The sequence below is a fragment of the Morone saxatilis genome, unplaced genomic scaffold (genome assembly GCF_004916995.1).
Source record: "Morone saxatilis isolate NCDOM2014 unplaced genomic scaffold, NCSU_SB_2.0 Contig6, whole genome shotgun sequence".
Taxonomy (NCBI): domain Eukaryota; kingdom Metazoa; phylum Chordata; class Actinopteri; family Moronidae; genus Morone; species Morone saxatilis.
In genome coordinates, this window is record NW_023340206.1 from 12,415,703 (window position 1) to 12,435,792 (window position 20,090).

Below are 20,090 nucleotides of genomic sequence, written 5' to 3' on the forward strand. Positions count from 1 at the left end.
CTCCTTTGTTTTGTATTGCATATTGCATGTTTATATATATATATATATATATATATATATATATATATTATTAAGAACAAAACTAACCAACTAGTCTAACTATTCGTTTTACCTTTAATCACACAATAAGCCCCCTGTGTGGACTGTAAAGGGTAACCAGAGGGCTGTTTCACAAAACCCAGATAGCAGATTAAGCTGGGATTTTCCAGTTATCCTGGCTGAGTTTAGCCGTGCCTCCGTTTCATGAAAGCAGCGGCACTATAAGTTACCATGGAGATATATTCTGTGCAGCTCCAGACCAGGATAAAGGCAGACTTTATTAATCCTGGTGTTTTATCTGTTCAGTCAGAAGTCACTGCAATCAGAAACCAATGTGTTTTTTTTATTTCATGTTCTTTTGTCTATTTGGATTATTTTCATTAGTTAGGCTACATATTATTATTTTAACAATAAGCTACCACAGGTAGGACCACTGCCATTCAGTTAAGTACCGTTATTATTTTAACATTGTGACCATTATTATTTGTATAATCATTCATGCAATATTGTTATTTTTATGTTGTGTTTATCAAGAACATATATAAAGGAATATAGTATTAAAACTGCGGCGAATGAATCATTTGTCATGTCAACTCACTTTAAAAGTTTTTCGTGACTTCAAATTAATTAATTTGTCAAGAGCAGGTTAACCTGTCACCGTCTTTACTACGCTACGCCTAACAGGGGAAAAAACAAGTCACCACAAGGTCACACGCTGTGCAGATTTAGGCCGAAAATGATGGAAACTACTACCTAGAAAAGGAAATGTAATAACTATAACTGGGTGAAGCCAGTGGAAGGCAACTATCATATAAGACCATAAGACCTGTAAAACTTCAACTTCCTTTCATGCTCAGTGTATTTTCTCCACGTGGGAGCTGGGATGCTGAAGGCCTAACCTGTAGCCTGCACAGTCTATTGCACTGGTTCCCAACTTTTTTCCTTAAGGGACCCCTTTTCTATCATTGTGTAAACTGACTAATGGACGTTTATTATACCATTCTCTATCTGTATCATGCACTCTTTCTATTTTTAACAATCATACATACTTAGTAGGTGTCTTTTCCGACAAATGTTGTGTTGTGTTTTTTTGTTGTTATTCTATTAGTTCTTTTAAACAAAGCTTTGGCGACCCCTAGTGGGGGTCAGGTTGGGAACACTGGTCTATTGTGTGCTATGGAATCAGTCAGAGGGCAAAACCTAGACATGTCAGGAGAATAGAAATTATAGGCCTACAGACATTATATACAATTTTAGAAAACTTCTGGCAAACATACTCTTTGTCCCACATTTGGTTTGTTAAGATCTGGTCACCTTGATAGACTGTCTGGCGCACTGAATGACGTTGCAGCCTCATACTGAATAATTTGGATCAAGCACAGACTGTAAAGGAGACGTCCACCAACCTCCACCAACCTCCACCAACATGCTCACAGCCCAACATAATGAGACTCTACAGCAGCTGGAAGCACAAAGGCTCATTCTATACTGCGATAGGATGGCCACATGTTGATTAGGGCATAACCCTAATCTTAATCTGCACTTCTTCAAGGCGTGACCCATCCGTTTGCCCCCAGCGACCCACCTCTTGGGCCTGGTGATCCAGTCCGGCTGTGGTCCACCAACGGCTTGTGAAACCTGACATCTAAAGTCAACACAGGTTGAACACAACTTTACCGGCAGCATGAGGCCTGCAAGTGTCGGCTTGCAAAGCAGGGAATGTGGTGCCTCGTTAATGTGTGTGTGTGTGTGCGTGTGTGTGTACATTTTGAAGAAATGTGCCCTACTTTCAGAGCCAGATAATCTGTTTATGAGTCTTTACGGGAGACTTTAAAGCCAAAAGTGGTTTTCCTTTCTCCTTTAGTAGCAACAGTATATAACCAAATATTCTCTCCTTCTTTAACTATCCACTTGGGGGAGCTAAAGAGTTACGAATCACACTAACATGCTGGAACCCTGCATCAAAACTCCCTACATTTTCAGGTCCAGACAAGGGCCCTTATGCACATACTTCCAGATAAAAACACAGTGAAGACCTTTCTTTGGCAGTGGCTGCAGTATGATTAAAAACTTCCATTACAGGTTGGTTCTGTAGTGTGTTTACTGTGTTGAGCGTCTTTGGCAGCCAGATTTGCAGTCGTAAGTAATTCCACTGAGCTTTTACCTGTTTCTTTGAGCCAGGTTCCTTGTGAGGATATCACAGGGGGTTCAGGTACTGGTCGTAAGGAAGAAGGCGTGGTCTGGAAAAAGAAAACAATAGACATCATCCACTGCCACGGCCAGAATAAATACCCACACTTCAATGCCCCTTATCAGATGCTTTCACTGTTTTATTTCTTATTTCAGAATCACAATAGATTTTACTGCCAAGTTTTCACATACAAGGAATTTGCCTTGGTGTATTGCTGCATAACAATAAACGTAACAGGAGAAAAATATGAATAAAGATTAAATAAAGACGATAAAAAGACAATGTACATATATATGACTGTGGTTTAGATATAGAGCTGTACAGTTTCACAAGACAAACTGACCTTCACAGTGTGCCCCGTCTGTCTCCTGTCGCCTTCGCCGCTGCCAAAGTCACCAGAGGACTGCGAGACAGAGAGACGTTACACAAAAGCATTCTTTGACGTAAAAATATAACAAAAAATACTCACAGCATCAGAGTCGTCGTCGTCGTCACACAGACGCTCAGCTGCCCGAGGGTTTCCCACCACTTTCAGCTCTGCAATCTCACCCTAAAAACACACAAACACACACATACTAACTCACCGTGATGACAAGACTCATTGTTTGCAATAATTTTTTATAGTAGCCTCATGTGGAATCTCCAAATAGGTGGAAAACATGAGAGAAATGTCACTCTGTCTTTAAATCATCTTCTTAAATCCTCTACAAGGGGCTGTATTCTGGCTGTTTGGAATTGAGGTGGACTTTATGACGATTGGCAAGTTAGAATATTCTCATTAGAGACCCATTTGTGCACTGAAAAGTATTCTTTTGGATGTTTTTGGCAGAAAAAGAATAAAAGATGCAGCTAAGAATAGAAGATAATCTGGACAAATGTGGAGCAAATGTTTAGCTTTTACATAAATAATATCCACTTCTTCTCCACCTCAAAAAGAGTCAACATGTGGTCAACTGCTGCTGGTGCATGCTAAAGGTCAGAGGTCAATGGTGAGAGGGGTCAAGTAATAGATTTACAAGGATGAAGTGGATTAGGTCTGCCCTTCCTGTTGCCTGTGACCCAAACCTGCCGTGAGGAGGGTGCCACAGGGAGATATTAAAAATGGATCTGAACCAAAGGAAGAGGTCAGACTTCCACATTCAAATTACACTCACACACCTGCTCTTTTAGCACACAGTGTATTATTCTGACTTCTCCAGGTCCCGCGGGTGACATTTGGAGGAGGACTCATTGCTGTTTTTCATTTATTTCTGTCAGAAATGTGATGAGCAAACATCTCTTCAGCACTCGAGCATTTCCTCTGCTGGTACCCTGGAGTTTATGGTTAGAAAATTAACTTCTCTTCCAAATGCTAAAGCATAAAGTAAAAGTGTTAAACTTTTTTTGTATGTCTGAAATACAAATGATTTAGTCCATAAAAGTGATCATTTCGTTCAGCTTCACCTTACAAAGTGTGTATTTAAAGACAGAACGTGTCATAAAAGTTTGATCCAAATGCAGGCTTATTTTGTCCAAATTTGGGAGAAGCAACTGGTGTATCCTCCTCAGCTCATCTGGTATACCAATGACAAAAGGACCCAGACCCCCTAGCAGCAGAAATTACATATTTTAAAAGGTTTACAAGGTTCAACACCATATCTGTACCTTCATATAATCAAACATTACCTGGAACTTGTCAGCGTCGGCTCCTCCCGCCTGGCCCACAAAGATCCCAGCCCCCGTGTCGAGCTCCATGGGATCCGGAGAGCGCTCAAACTTCACCACCTGTGGCTCAGAGTCGCAGCCCTGGTAGAAAGTCACCTGGTCCTCCAGGACAGACAGCGAGAAGCGACTCCAGGTGTCCACCAGGCTGGGCACGTCAAAGCTGGCCGCCTCATACGAAGCCTCGGAGTCGGGCTCTGTATAGAAGAACTGAACCCTCTGACGGCCGGACTGCATCGCACTGAGCTTGACACCGACGTACATGAACTTCTGGGGCCCATCGGTGATGGAGAAGAGGACGGAGGCGGCAGGAGTGGATGGCTTGATGTAGAAGACGAGGGAGAAGTGGCGGTAGAAAGGGTTGGGGACGTGGGCCCGAGCCGGTTGGCCCGACACTGCCGCAGAGGTGAAGGCGTAAGCAGCCCCACCCCTTGGCCCGTAGACTCTGGTGATCGCATTGGGTGGAGGGTCTCCGATTAGCTGGTCCAAAGAGACACCGGTCTCTTCTGCAAGAGGGAAGAAACAGAAAGGTGAGATTTAGAGTAAGAAAGTTGACTTAAAAAAAGAAATTAGACAAGTGCTGCCTTCAAGCGCCGCTGTAAGTGCACATGAATGGAGGCGAATACAAGCTAGAAAAGCCAACATATTTGTGACTTCTTAGGTTTTTCTAGAGTTTCTAATGTTTCCTGAGTAGAATCATCACCAAACAATGTCAATATAGGACATATTTTAATATTATTTCTCCCAAAACAGCACTAAAATGTGTGTAAAAAGTTGAATTTATGACTCAGAAGTAGGAGCTTATGAGGTGCACTTGAAGGCAGCATGTGTTCCAAAGACAGTGAGTCTAAAGCACAGAAATGATCAGCAAATCACACGTTCTTTGTAAAGGTAAACTGGTTCAGAGGATAACATTTGGACAACAAACTATCCAGAACAGTCTATAAGAAGATATTCTAGATCTCCAAGAGCTAATATACGTAGCTTATTGTGGTTAAATTAATAGTTTCTTCTGATTTAGCAATCTTTTTACAGATATCAAGACAAAATAAATGTTAGGATGTGTTAAAACCTGTTAAAATGAAAAAAAGTGTTCACTACAGGAAATTAATAAACTGTTTTAAATGAGTCACCGACAAGTGCCTCTGGAGCAACAAACCACACTGACCCTCCAGGTTAAACAGCAACCACAAAACCACAAACCGCATTTTCACTGCGTTCTGACAGTAGTACGTGAAACAGATGATCCTGATCAACTGTTTTTGTCTATAAAATGTCAGAAAATAGTTTTAAATGTCCCAGAGAGTTAGTTTTTTATTGTATACAACACAGAAAAGCATAAAATCCTGACAAATGTTTGAAAAGTGATTATTAGATACTTTCTAAAAGATGAATCAGTTAATCATTGCAGATCTAAATAAAAACAACCTGAGTTGGTAGATAACACTTGAGGTAATGAAAAAAATGACTATAAATCAAACTTCTCCTGGCTCGCTGACAAGGTGATTTAACTAATGTTGGGTTCCGGTTTCTACTTTTATACTACAGTGTCTGTGAGACTGTGGGTCAAATTAATGGAAAAACTGCTGATATTTCAGTTCCCATAGATTCAAATAGCCCAAAGGGAAATGAGCTGCTGCCTTGAGACCAACAAATGCTTTTAACATAAACCGGCATCGCAAGGGAGAAAACGTTTTGGCCCTGCGGACACGATCTCCCGAGGACGGCCTGTCATCTCAGATTCATGACTCAGAAGTACAATCTGCATTAAAGGTTAAAGGTCACAGTGGTCAGTGGTTTTGAAGGGTTTCTCAAGGTTTCCAAATGATGTGAAAGTATCAAATAGAGCCAGTGTTTGAACTTTAACTGACAAAGACCAGCTTGAGCTTCACTGTTCAACATCCAGTGCTGGGCAGTAAGGCATTGCTAGTAATAATTTTACAGTAATGTACTGTAAGTACTTTCCCCAGTAACTAGTAAAGGTGACGTCTTTAAACTGCTGGATTAAGAATAGAATAGAATAAACGTTATTGTCCCCAATCAGTCACAAATCCAAATATATCAAATTTACGATGATGTGTTGCAAAGAAAAGCGGAAAATCTTCACATTTCTGAAGCAAATGTATGGCATTTTTGCCTGAAAAATTATTTGAATAATGAATCGATTATCAGAATTGTTGTCAATTATATTCTGTCAATCAGCTCTTTGTTTCATTAAAGGTCCAGTGTGTAACATTTGGCAGGATCTATTGGCAGACATGTAATATAATATTAATAGATATGTTTTCATTAGTGTATTAGTGTTCATGCTCGTGCTAACATTTTAATGCTATATTTAGCATGTTCACCATCATAGTTTAGCATGGCAGCTTGCTAACGTTTGTTAATTAGCAGGGAATTATGGGAATGTCAGTTGTTAGTATTTGGTCATAAAACAAAAGTGTGTAAAACCTTAAATATTGACACTGTCCCTGTAGCCAAGCTGCTATAGAAAAGAAAGTATCCCGATAGTAAAGTAAAGAATAAAGCATAAACTATTGTAAACTATTTTCCTGATTTAATCATTTTTTTCTATGAAACTGGCTGGAAACAATTTAATTCTGATGGAGAAAATCAAACTTTCTCCCACAACATCTTTTCTCACTTTACAGCTTATTACAGGCCCATTATCCCTTCTTTTTTTAGATCACACAAGCAGCAACTAGTCAAAACAGAACAGTTGGCCCCTAAATCTTACATATTTCACAATACCAGAAAACCTGATGAGAAATGTCCACTGTAATGCTGTTTACTAACTGCATGACTGAGTGAAGCATATAGCGTCATTATTCAGGCTGTTAACTCTCCCTTAGGAGTGTTCTGCACACCGTTCCACCTGAGGAAAGTCACCTACACTCTGCCATGGAAAGTTACTGATGGGACCAACAACTGCACATCTGGATTTGCCAATCCAATGCTGGCAGGGAGTAATCCCAAACACATGTTCCCACACACACACACAAACACTTACAAACACAGTCCCTGTTGCACGAATGCTGGTTATGTTGTCTCGACCTGCACAGCAGCTACAGCTATAGCCTGGATCGTTTAGGGTTTCATCCAATTGGAGCTTGAGTAGCGCATGCCGGGTGGTCAACTTCCCACTGAGGGCACCTGCCATTGGTAAATCTCACTGTGGCACAGCTGCTGCAGCTGTTGCACAAATCAGGTTGGTCAAATTCAATTTTTTAAATGATAAATGACAATGAGGAAACCTTCTCTTCTGCACTGGCATGTGAGTTTGTTTAGTGAACAGAGGTTCACATTCACATCTGGAAGCTGTCCAGTTCAACCACAGCTCTCCCACTAAACAGTAACAGTTAAGGCTCCCATGAACAGGAACAATGTCTGCCAACTGTTCCTTCATACCAGTAACATTATAATTACAAGACCAGTATATAACAATTACACACACTTTTCTTTATCAAAGCTGCAATCTCAGTCTCAGGCTCTGAATGTATTTGTTCTTCTTGTGAACCAAAATGCAAAGCAAGCAAATTTATTAACAGGAACAGAAAAAAAAACATTAGATAATTTCACCTATTTTCACCCTCTGAAAGTAAATACACAAAAAGACCACCTTTGTTTTTATTAGCTAATCTGATGATTCAGTGATTAATAGGTCAAAACATCATTTACATGTCTATGATCAATAAAATGACAGAAATAAGTGAAAAATTACAAACTCCAACAACCAAATCTTTAAATGTCTCTTTTCTGTTTGACCAACAGTCCAAAACCCAAATATATTAAATTTACTATGACACGTGACGAACAAAAGCAGGAAATCCTCACAAATTGATGTTATTTTTGCTTAAAAAATTATTTGAACAATTAATCATCCATCTTTTTGCAGATTTATTTTATTTGGTATAAAACTGTGAGATTTACAATTTAATTAATCACAACTGGTGAAAGCACGCTCTTAAGAACATTATTATCCTTATTATTATGTGTTCTAGTGGAGACGTATGGCTCAACATTTTGTGCGGGGAAACTGCTATGATTGGTTGAATTTGCAAAAAGTTGCAGTGATTGGACAGAACTGCAAGGTTGTGCAACACTGACATGGACTGGTTGAAGCTGAACAACTTGTAAGAAGGACTGACTTTAAAACCAAAGTGATCTGATTTGTTTTTAGATGCCTTTGGGGAGTCAAAATGTCAAGATATTTGCTAGAGAAATGGTAAAGATTAGAGTAAGGTGTGACTATATAAACATAACTTTGTGCAGCATAAATGTTTTGATTCCCCTCTTGTAGGGGTTGGGAACCACTGGTCCCATGCTTTCTTTGCATCTTGGTCCACAAGAAAAACAAATAATGGCTGAGACTGTGATTGTAAGTCTGAAAGAAATTAGAAAAAATGCATGCAATAACTGTTATATAACCACAAGTTGTTGGACATTGTTCCTCTTCCTGAGAACCTTACCTTACTCTCAGATAACAAGCAAAAACTTTTCCTTTAAGCTTTATCACTGATGCTATTGTTGGCACCTCCACTTAAAACCATTTATTATCTTCCTTTGTTATTTATTGTTACTCTACCACCATTAAAAGTCAATGATCAGCTGTATCTTTAACTTGGCTGTTCTCCAGAGGACGGAAGGGAGCTGTCATGACATCCAAACATGTGAACTTTGCCTCCAAAGCTATCATCACGTTAACCCAGATGTCTGCCTATGGCTTCTTGCCCTGGGTCTGTCTCCTCCCTTCCTTCACGCTAACAGGACCCATTGTATGGAAGAACAACATACAGCAATGTTTCACTGCCCTGAAGGCATCGCCAAATAAAAAAAGAAAAAGAAAGACCTCATGTATTCAGTTACAGAGGATTACTGAAGTGCCATGTCTGTATTTTCCAACACTTGACCACAGAGAAATTCAATGCCTGGTTTAGTGTGTGAAGAGAAAAGATAGAAAAGAGACACAGACAGATGGACAGACGGAGGCAGGGGAAGGAAATGCGTGTCAGATGTTCATGGGAAAGTGGACCATGAGGGACTCTAATAGGATGAAGCACAGAGACAGACTCAGTCCCAAAAGCCTGAACAGACACAAGATGCCAGTTAAAACAGGCTGAAATGTCATTGTGTGACTAATGGACTCCTCCAGAGAGTTAGGAGTGCATTTTCTTTAAAATCTGGACAGATTTTGGATCCCTTTGAGTCTTATGGTATGTGTCCACAGGATCATCTCAATGCTTTCCATTCATTTACTATGTGCATTCTGGTAGCGCTGCACTATGTTTCATGACGTTGGCTGCTCCTCTTTTGCATAAAGTTGAGGTCTAGGCTACTTTGTGCAAAGGAGGAAGCGTCCGGCAGCAAAAAAACGCAGCATGCATTGCAATTTTTTAAGAGAAAATTCTCAAACTAGACACAATGTTGGTCCGGTTGGGAATCCTGGAGCAGAAAGTGTTCCTCCAATTAAGTGCAACCAGGAAGTGTTTAATATGGTCAATATGACTACAAGCGTCCAATGCTGGGAAGCAACAGCATTAAATCAGCGTTGCATGTAAACACCTGTATGGCCGCACTGTGCATGCCTACTAGAAACACATCAAGTGATAACAACAGTGCCCACACACGAGCAAGTCCTACAGTCATAAAAGCAGAATATGGTGTGCAGGCGTGTTTAAATAAGAGGCAGCATTTGACTTTCATTTCAACAACACTAAAACACTAACTTGATGAAATACTTTCAGGAACATCATGCAAAGGAACATTAACTCCATCCAGACAGCAACAAACCCTTGATGTGGTTCAAAGTATGATCAGCTCAAGCCTCACTACATGCTGTACTGCCAAACTGACATTTTATCTCCAAATTGGCAGCTTCACGTGTACAAGCACATCTTTTTCTAGAAATACACGCAACTGCTCATGTATGACTCAACTATTGACTTGCAACAGTGTAAAGATGTCATCCTACAAAACAATGCCAGAAACCTGTAAAGTGGTATAGGAATGGCTAATTGTATTGGATTGCTATTGGTATCAATGTTTCTGTATTGGTATTTTTGGAGGACTTGTCATAAAAAACCCTTCAATTAAAGTAACTAGAATGAACTCCACTCTCCGGCCCATTGCAAGCTAAAATGTCCACATGCACCAAATCAAAACCTGCTCATTCCTCATCTATAATTACACACAAAAAAACATCTCTCATTACTTCTATTCTGTGTGAGCAATCTTGGTACTTGTGCATGCCAAATGTTGGAGGAAAATTACACCATTATCAAAGTATGCCACAACCAGAACTTGCTTTACCTCCATCTGAAAGCTGCAGTCCTTATTTGGAAAAGTAAGCACTGCAAAAACAAACTAATTTAATTATACATTTTAAAGAATCTGAGGTATTTATACAGTTCAGACAGTCTGCTTCTCTGTGTAACATTTAGGAGGATCTATTGGCAGAAATGTGATATAACTTTCATAGGTATGTGCACATTTATCACTTAAATTATTCAGTGTAATTATACTAAACCTTAGCAATTCCAGAACTTTACATAATATTTAGTATAAAAACCTTGAATAATCTAAACACATCAAACACACGTATTGATCATTTTATTTATATTTCTTTAGCATAAGAAAATTTAATTAAAGTAAAAATACATTGAAAATAAATAGAAAATCCATCAGGAAACTGATGAGTTGAGGCAGTGTAGCTGGAGGATGTCAGAGAGAAAACCCGCAAATATTTTTTCCATTACTTTTTGCTGCAGTTTAACAAAATACTATTTATATAATTTATGTTTGGGACAGAAATACTTCTGCAGGAAAGCTGTTGCCAAAAAATAAATAGAAAATGTGGGAGTTCTCCTACACACTTGGATGAGATAAGGGGGTTTCCGTTGGTTGGCAACTTCACCACTAGATGCCACTGAATCCTACACACTAGTCCTTTAAAACAAGTTAAGAAACATTTCAAAGAGTGTCTTGGAATGAAAGTGACCCCCCACTTCCAATTAAACCAGTGGGTTCAACTATTAACACCCCCAGCTCTAGTCCAAGCCTCTTGGGACTAAACCAACTGGACACATCTAAAAAGCAGAGTGGCATCAGTTGACGCTTCAACTGCTGTGACAGCTGAGACATCTACAGCCTCCCACTGCTCCCCAGTCAGACCATAATCCATGTTTGAATAAGCTGAGAGCAAATTAAAGTTGACTGATGAGGGATCAGTGGGCGACTCAGCTGGGTTTTTTTTGTGTTCCCATCTCACTTTTCTAAGAGCATCGTGATTTGAAATAGTCTGGTTTCTTGGCTGCAGTCCAGATTAAATGTAAAGGGTTTTGGGCAGTGTAGAGAAACGTGAGTTGTAGCAGGTATCAGCTATAAGCAGCTGGAGGAGTGTGTGCATATTTTATTTTCATTTCCCTGTTAAAACTTAAATATATATATCTAATATACTATTTCTTATTTCTTTTTTTTCTGAAACATGGAACCATCGAAAGCAGCAGAGGCCAAGAAGTCCTGACTTTTAGTCTCTAAAAATTAAATATTTTGGGATATATATATATATATATATATATATGTACAATACATATGAGAACATTGATACAACTCTACTATTTGTATGCTAAATATGAAGCTGGAGTTGGTGGCTAGTTAGCTTAGCTTAGCATAACAACATCCCTATGTTTCCAAACAGCTGTGTCCAAAGGTCATGCTGCTGGTTGGTGTCCCTGCTGGCAAGCCCACGGTGACAAACAAGATACAATAAGTTAATTTATGAGCTTTGTAGGAGCTGGTAGGCAGATTCTGTTACCTTTGGAGAGAGCCAGGCAAGCTGTTTCCAAAAGTACAGACTAGTGAACTAAATCTAAAAGCCTTTGTTCCATCTTTGCTTCTGTTGCTGTGGCTGCAAGAGCTCGCCACTAAGTGAAAAAAAAAGCTAATTTCAGGCAAACAGGAAGGACTCTGATTAATATAAAATTGTACATTGGCCCAATATGCAGCTTGAAACTGTTTTTGAATAATACTGTGCACTGACTGGAAACCACTTTTCTTCTAGGAGCGGGTAATTCCCCGCTCGCATAAAAGTCTCTCTCACACTTTAACCCACTCTCTGTCTCTGCTTATCTTCTAATGGTTGGACGAACACTTGATTACCACCCATTAAGTGGTACTGGTTTGAGAGGGTGGGCAACTGGCTGGGAACCTCTGACCTCTGGCAGAGACTTCGAGCCGCCCTGTCTCCTCCCAGTCACAAGGCTCTCTTGTTATTTACCACGACACCGTTGCCCTTTCTCCCAAACTGAGCGCACAATCGCACAATCGCACACTCTTTCTTCGCAGTGGACCATTTTTCCCTCCCACAGCCTCTATCATAAATGCCATCCACAGCCCATCCTCCCCACCACAGATGGCCCAATTGTTTCCCTCAGTGTGACTCTGGATGCTAAAACGCCACTCGCCTCTAAATCCACACAAAATTCCACATCAGCTGATCAGAAATAGTGGAAGTAGATAACCCAGGACAGAAATGCGTGACCGGCATGCAAGAGTAGGTTGTGACAGAGTGATAGTGAGAGCTGCATGTATGAAACCACCAATTCCCTTGTCCCATAGAGAGAATTATTTCAATTAAAACCACTGATAAAACATCCTGTTAGTGTAAAGTTAGAATAAATACATGTTGTACATCTACTAAAAAATAATCATCTTCAAGACCCGAAACATCTGTGACTGAGGTAGCCAATGCAGGTGTTTCACACCCAATAAAAACAGTCTAACGACAAGAACATTGATGTTTCATATCCTGTACTGCACATAATGCAGCAGCATAATGTAAAGAGCGTCCACTAAGAGTCTACTGTAGGGTAGACACGTTAGATCTGCACACATATCTGCGTATGGTTTATGTCTGAGTTTAAAGGTTATCCAAACAAGAACGCTACTTGTGGCATATGGAAAATAACAAAACTATCTGCCACTTAAACTTGGAACATTTACATTAAATGTTCCTGTGGGAAAACATAAGATAACGAGGGTTTTAAGTTCACAATGTTAACCCCTGAAAGACGAGTCTATACAGCAGCAATTCTCTCATTATGAAGACTCCATAGTGCACAGTTTATGAAGCTATACTGAAAGGATGGACATGGGCCTCTAAAGTATTTCCTGTCTTAAGGGTTAATACTCAAGGGGAGAGCTTAACAACTGTGTATATCATATATACTCCAACGCTTTTCTTAATATAAATCAGTGGTTCCCAACCTGGGACCCCCCACTAGGGGTCGCCAACAGCTTCATTTAAGGCGTGCTAGAAAACTTAAAATACATGTACAGTGAGGCTATATCTCAGCATTTGGTTCACGTCTGTAAAGAAAAGTAAATGTAAAGTAAATTGTCTAATAGAACAATGGCCAAGCATCGGGGATGAAGAAAACACAGAATTTGTCAAAAAAAGAAACCTATTTATATAATTGTTATAAATTAGTATAAAAAGTTCAGGACATAATCTGCTCAACTAATTGAGTTCACTTTTTGGGTTAATTGTACAGTTTTTAATATATTATGAAATATGCATAAAATATGTCACTTAAGTCAGTTTACTAAATGATAGAAAAGGGGTCAAAAAGGTTGGGAACCACTGATATAAATGAAGTGTGTTCATGTGTTTGATGCACCCAGAATGGACTTTGCTGCCTTTTGCATTGCTGTCTCTGTTTGATTTTAGTAACATAAATAAAAGCTGTAAAGGTTTTAAAGAAACTGTAACGTTGCTGTTGCTGACCATTGCTGACTTATCACACAAAAACGTTGCTATTGCAGATGCAGTGCTGCACCAAGACAATCACATGGAGGTGGCATGCAGCCTGGGACAGTGATGTGAACTCAGGTGTTGGCGTCATGCATTCGTGCTAAACAACCTCCTCAGCGAACAGAAAAAGACACCACAACAGTAGCGACAACAGCAGTGACCATACTGCTGGTTTTGCACGTTTGAACCCATTATTTGCAGATTATTTATACTTTACATTACTGGCAACCATTTTCCACCTTCCAGGCGTCAATCAGTTAAATGCATCCACTTATGTCAGTATGTTTTGGAAATTCAACTTGCAGAGACTTGAAACATGCCTGAGTTATTATCACAGTGAACATCATGTCTACTTTGAGTTGAAACTACCGTTCATCGTTCACCATCCATATTTGACGACCTGGGAATGAGGACAGGCTGCTTCTGTACAATAGATCCTTAAATGTTACATACTGGACCTTTAAGTCAGGGTGTAAAGTTGACTACTAGTTAGTTTGTAACTAAATAAGCTACACAAATTGGTTGCATCACAATATTATATTATTTCGATGTAAAGTCATAAGGGTTTTCAAACATTTAAAAACATAGTTTGAAAAATGGTCAGCTTGCATTAAAAATGGCTAAAGCGTGCAAAACCAATCATCAGATGGGCAAAGATATCAAAGCAAAAATGTGTTCGGACATTTGTGTTACCAAAACAAAACACCGCACAAACACACACACAGACCAAGGCTTAAACATCGACAGAAGTGACGTGACATGGGGTTCAAAATGTATGACCAAACAGGATACATTCTAACCCGCCGGGGGTTACCTCTCCAGTTACTAACTGAAACACACGCAGGGCGCTCCTGCGCTCTTTCAGGCAGGAGGTGACACTCCACTGGGAGACGCCCGTTTTCCAGAGACGCCCAACAGCTGTCCTGCAGCACCTGGCAGAAGCTGCGACAGGGCAGGTGTGGGGGCGCGGTAGGGGAATGGCACCTGGGTGCCAGCAGGAGGCAAAGGAACCACTCTGTGCTGTGGTGACACCCCTCCCTCGTGAGCCACGCCCACTCCTGTAAGACCGCCCCCGCCTCCTCCACAGATGTGTGGTTAAAAAAGTTAGGCAATGTGAAAAATTTTGGCTGTTTGCCAGAGCAGACTGACCAATCAGAAGGCACAGGGAGACAATGTGGATCAGAACCATTGATGCGACTATCAGAGGGAGTTGGCGTGGAATTCAAAACACCCTCAACAGTCCCATTGATTTTTAAAACATCACCTATAATCCTGGTTAAATTGCTAGGCAGGAATTCATCACCTTTCAAGACCACCACTGATTCTACATCTGACCCAAGATCAGCCCTGGATCCTGAAATATCCCCTACCCTGATCCCAGACCCCTCCTCCACCCCCATCCCTTTGAATCTGTCTGTATTACCCGTCGTGTTAGGGTTAGCGCTCTCCACCTTCTCTGTCAGGCCTCCGTTAGTAGTCCTGGTGGTCGGGGTCGGGGTCGCATCCCACGCCTCGACAAACTTACGGATTCCCGTGGCCACGTTGATGATTTCTTCCCCAACCCCGGATAGGTTGTCATCCTCCTCCTCTTCCTTCTTCTTATTCTTTGTGGCATTGGCTGTCGTGGTGGCACCTGTCATCACCGCTGGCGTGGTGGCACCTGTTGTTTTTGCTGGCGTGGTGGCACCTGTAGTTCCTGTCTCCATTGGGGTCTCTGTGGTTCGTTCATCGTATTTCTGCCAAAACCAGGCTTCCAAGTTCCCAGCACAGAGAACCAGGACAAGCAACCACGTCTGGATCCTCAACATGCTGCTGGCTCCTGCAACAGCACCTCAAAGTGTCTCAGCGTGCAGCAGCACTCCACACAGTGCTCACACTGTTTCCCCAAACGCCACCTGTTAGCCAGCCGGTCAACGGTTAAATCCAAGCTGTTCAGGGGCCACTGAGCATCCACTGAATGAAAAAAGAGACATAAAAACTCTGCTCACACTCAGAGACCCTCCCTCTAGATCTCCCGGTGCAACCTCCCTCATGAAAAAGCACTCATGGACAAGGGGGAGACCCAAGTGTGGAGGCAGGCTTGCTACACTGATGATGGAAGTCATTGGTTACTCAGAGTTGCCCCAACACACACTAAAACTCCTCCCCTGTGTGAGTTGATGAGTGGGTCCCCTAAGACAAGACTTCAGCATGAAGAGAAAGCATTTGTGGTACCACAATGACACACCCGTCCTGCACAGAAATAACCTCAGTAAAATATGGAGTTTTTAAATATATATAGGCCATAATAAACAGGTTTAGTCCACATTGTGCTCTGTGTCTAAATTCCAGGTCGTCATCCATGTCGAAATGGGCAAGAATCTTAAGCTCAAGTGTCCTTGAGAAGAACACTGAACTGCAGCCATCAGCAAGTATTTAAGAAACTGTTTACTGCAGGTTTTTCCCCTCCAGACATGTAATACAACACATACAGTAGTCTGCTTGGAACAATAATGTCTGATATGTTTATGTAATTTTCCACATTAAAATCCTTACAAATACCTAAATCTATGAATATGCAGATGTTGTTACTTCACAAAAAGTCTTCCTGCTGGACACAAGATGTATCCTACTTGTCTCCTATTTCCCTTCAAGTCCATTGTCAGTGTTTCAAGTTTACACACACATCACACTTGGATCCTGGTCCACTATGTAAACTTTAGGATTTTCTGCAGCACACTGTATCAACACTACACCAGCTAGTAGATCAGGACTTAAAGGTCCAGTGTGTAGGATTTAGTGGCATCTAGCGGTTTGCAGATCACAGCTCAGGAGCTTCACCCTCCTCTTCGAAGTGTAAACAAGAATCTACAGTGGCTGTGAAATGCACAAAAAATGCTAACAGCCCTATCTAGAGCCAGTGTTTGATTTGTCCATTTTGGGCTACTGTAGAATCATTCAACATATCGGACTCCATGGAAGGAGACCCGAGGCATGTCATTCTAAGGTAATAAAAACATAATGATTTATTTTCCAGGTGATTATACACTAATGAAAACATACTTATGAATAATATAATCCTTTTCTGCCAATAGATCATTCTAAATGTTACACACTGGACCTTTAATAACTGCTCTTAAAAGCTCTGAACAAGCTGCTCCTTTAAGACTCCTTTCAAACATGCATTTAATGTGCTTAAAACTTAGAAGAATATAGAATAATAACATAACATAACATAACATATTCGCTTTCTTGGCAAGAGTTAGACAAGAAGACCAATACCACTCACCTATCTGTGCATTATGAACCAGGAGGCAATTAGCTTAGCTTAGTAATAGCACTCTGATTTCTGTTTCATGTGGACTTTGTGGAGACTTTTTTTTAAAAGCAGCTGTTGTGATGACAACGTGGGAATATCAGGGTAATGTTGACACTGACCTGCAGCAGAAGATAAATTAATTGATTTGCTGTTTCAACAACAAAAAGGAAAAGGCTTTAGATAAAATGTGGTGTTCAGTTACACAATACTGACACATCAATGAGAAACCAAAACAGTGACATGTGATATTGTGTACAGTGCTACAAACTCAACCTTCCTTCTAGTACTTTGCGATGTATATATTTTGATTCACAGCAGCAGGAGTGTGAGGGATGACAGCAGCTGGGGAGGGCGTATCTGATTGGATCGATGCCTTAAGCTCCACTCCTGGGGGACCGACTCCATTGCCTCATCTGAGAAAATCCTCGGAAAATGTACCACTTCCAGGTTCTCATGGGCAATAGGAGGAGGGTGGGATCCCCCCGTGCATACCCTTGTTCTCCCAGGCCGCCTCCTCCTCCTCCACACTGCCCTGTGTACCCCTATCATCCAGCTACCCGCCTCATCTGCCAAGCTAAGACATCCAGCTGTTACACATTCCAGCCCTCAGACCTCCCACACCCACGCTGCATGACATTTGGAGGTTTGGAAACTGCCACATCTTGATCATTTGTGCATTCATACGACACCGTTACTGCTGTCAGCATATGTGCTAAATGCTTTCAGTCGGACACTGAACAGGAGTGGGTGCAAATAGAAGCTTATTCTCCGGTCTGAGAAACAGATGCTTTTGGGGAGTGTGTGAAAGCCAGCTGTCACGGATGAAGTGTTTCGGCTACAAGGACAAAATAAGTGCATCAGATTTTCTTCAAAGGCTCTTAACAGCTTGATCTAGTGAATCTTGACTTGTTAAACTTTTTAAGATGGATCACTTAACTCGTCTGAACGCAGAGTTAAGTTGATTATCTTATTATTATCTGGCACAAATCAGTAATAGAAAAGTCAAATTGGTCCTGTTAATAGCCCCGAGAAGCTGTTCTAATAAAAGTTAACAAATGATATGCTAAGTAATGCATAATGATTTAAGGCATATCATGAATTCCTGTTAAGCTGGACAAACAGTGTACAAATTCAGAAATGTTGTTTAATTCCAACTCCTACTGTGCGAGTAAATCCCCTGTGGTGTACAGCCAAACATCGTGATTTATGTGCTCAAACTTGTTTGTGTAAAATAGAAAATAATCTGGTCGATCAGCCCCTGTAGACCTTAGTTGTAATAGTAATAGTAGTAATTATTTTTATACATGAAGAACAGCGAGTTCCCGCAGCAACAAACAAGAAGTTTTGAATGCTCTACTTAAAAAAATGTGGGCATTATTAGGTGAAAACAATGAGCCCTCGCTATTATCTGACAACCAGGAGAGGTATTTTCATACACAAAGCATGAAAATGAAACTACACCAGAAATCCCACTGCAAAATAATTAAACAAAAGCTCATGTGGCTCAGCCTTGCAGCAATTACCAAAAGCAATTACAGACACTTCCTGTTTAGTTTGTTTTCTTTCTTTTTTTTTGCCTAAGCTGATTGTGCCATGACATTTCTTTATTTCCTTCTCCACTGGAAAAGAATAAAAAAGTATCAAATCTTTATTTCCTTGGTAAATTTGTATATTTTTGACATGAAAAAGCAGAATTCTTATTAGCGGAGAGAGAACATGCAAACTAATCTGGACTCACAAACATCTTTCCAAATGGTGTGTTCATGTCCAACCCACTAGTCAATATCTCATCATTAATGCCCTGTAGACTCTCCCACATACATGTTAACCCCCCCTCTGTGTTTCCTACACTTTTCATCACTATCATCTGACAGCTGCTCTGACCTGCACAGGGCTACGAGTAGGGTAAGTAAACACACCACAGCATTATACTCCAGTGAGTTAGTGGCTGTCAGTTCATGAAGGCACCTGGTGCTTTCCATGTGGAGTACTATGCACACTCACACATACATTATGCATGCTGCTATATACAATACATTCCAGCACTACAGCTGCCCATTAAAGCTCCAGAGGGAATGTCAACTTAAAGAAAATATTTAAGTATTTAAACAGTCAGATATCATCAGTTTTGGGCGTTTACTGCCTTTTTCCACAGTCTTTCAACCTGCCTCCTTAAATTTCCCAGAATGCCTTTCAGCAAGCCCCAGAAATACTCTGAACATGCTGATTTTATTTTAGTAGGAAGCCTTATCTTATACCTACAGATGCAGACTGTGTTAACTTAAGACAGAGTCAAGCTAGCTGTTTCCCTCTGTTTCCAGTCTTTGTGCTAAGCTACGTTAACATACAAACATGAGAGCGGTATCAATCTTCTTATCTCCAATCTAACTCTTGGCAACAAAGGGAAGAAGCGTTAAATTACTTGTTTTGTAACAGTCTAAAACCCATAAAAATATTCAATTTATTATTAAAAAAAGACTAAATCTGCACATGTTAATGTTTGAATTTCTGGCATTTTCAGCTTAAAGAATGATTTAAAGCTCCAGTGGGAACGCAATATCTACTTAAGGAAAATATTTAAGTGTTTTAACAGCCAGGTATCATCAGTTTGTGGCGTTTTATGGTTAAAGAACATACATCAGAGCGTGTGAACTGTGGGGTATCCCTCTGGGAAACAAGTGGGGTGAGACAGAAATTTGATACACCAATTAAACAGAGACACGATGAAGCTGCTGGGCCTGAGAAACTCCAACAGACACACACACACACACACAAATGTTCTCCCTTATCCTGAATCTTAATGTTTATGAGATACGTGATCGTAGATGAAAAGAGGAGTGATGGAGGTTGTATGAGGCAAAGGAAGTTGGCTCTAAAAGTATGTTAACGTTTAAGTTGGTGGTCTGTGCAGTTGCTGTCTGTGTGCAGCAATTTTAAAGATGGAAATGCAACTAATCATGTCTGATTATATGCTGGTGACACCTCCACCTCCTCCTCCTCCTCCTCCTCCTCTTCCTCCTGGTGTCGGACGGAGACAGAATCCCAAATAT

The 20,090-nt window shown here is 40.6% G+C and overlaps 1 protein-coding gene across 4 annotated transcripts in view; it reads right to left on the bottom strand.

Annotated features, from left to right (window-relative positions):
- LOC118340062 (collagen alpha-1(XVIII) chain-like) overlaps window positions 1-15,830 on the bottom strand; it is a 29,687-nt gene extending 13,857 nt beyond the window's left edge. For 2 of the 4 annotated variants that reach the window (XM_035677915.1, XM_035677914.1), the window contains exons 1-5: window positions 14,557-15,158; window positions 3,896-4,437; window positions 2,700-2,780; window positions 2,574-2,633; window positions 2,204-2,279 (exon numbers count right to left, since the gene is read on the bottom strand). In XM_035677915.1, the coding sequence (XP_035533808.1) occupies window positions 2,204-2,279; window positions 2,574-2,633; window positions 2,700-2,780; window positions 3,896-4,437; window positions 14,557-15,142 (1,345 nt within the window). In that variant the 5' untranslated portion in view covers window positions 15,143-15,158. The other 2 variants (XM_035677917.1, XM_035677918.1) reach the window with 2 other exon arrangements.
- Window positions 15,831-20,090: the final 4,260 nt, after the last annotated feature.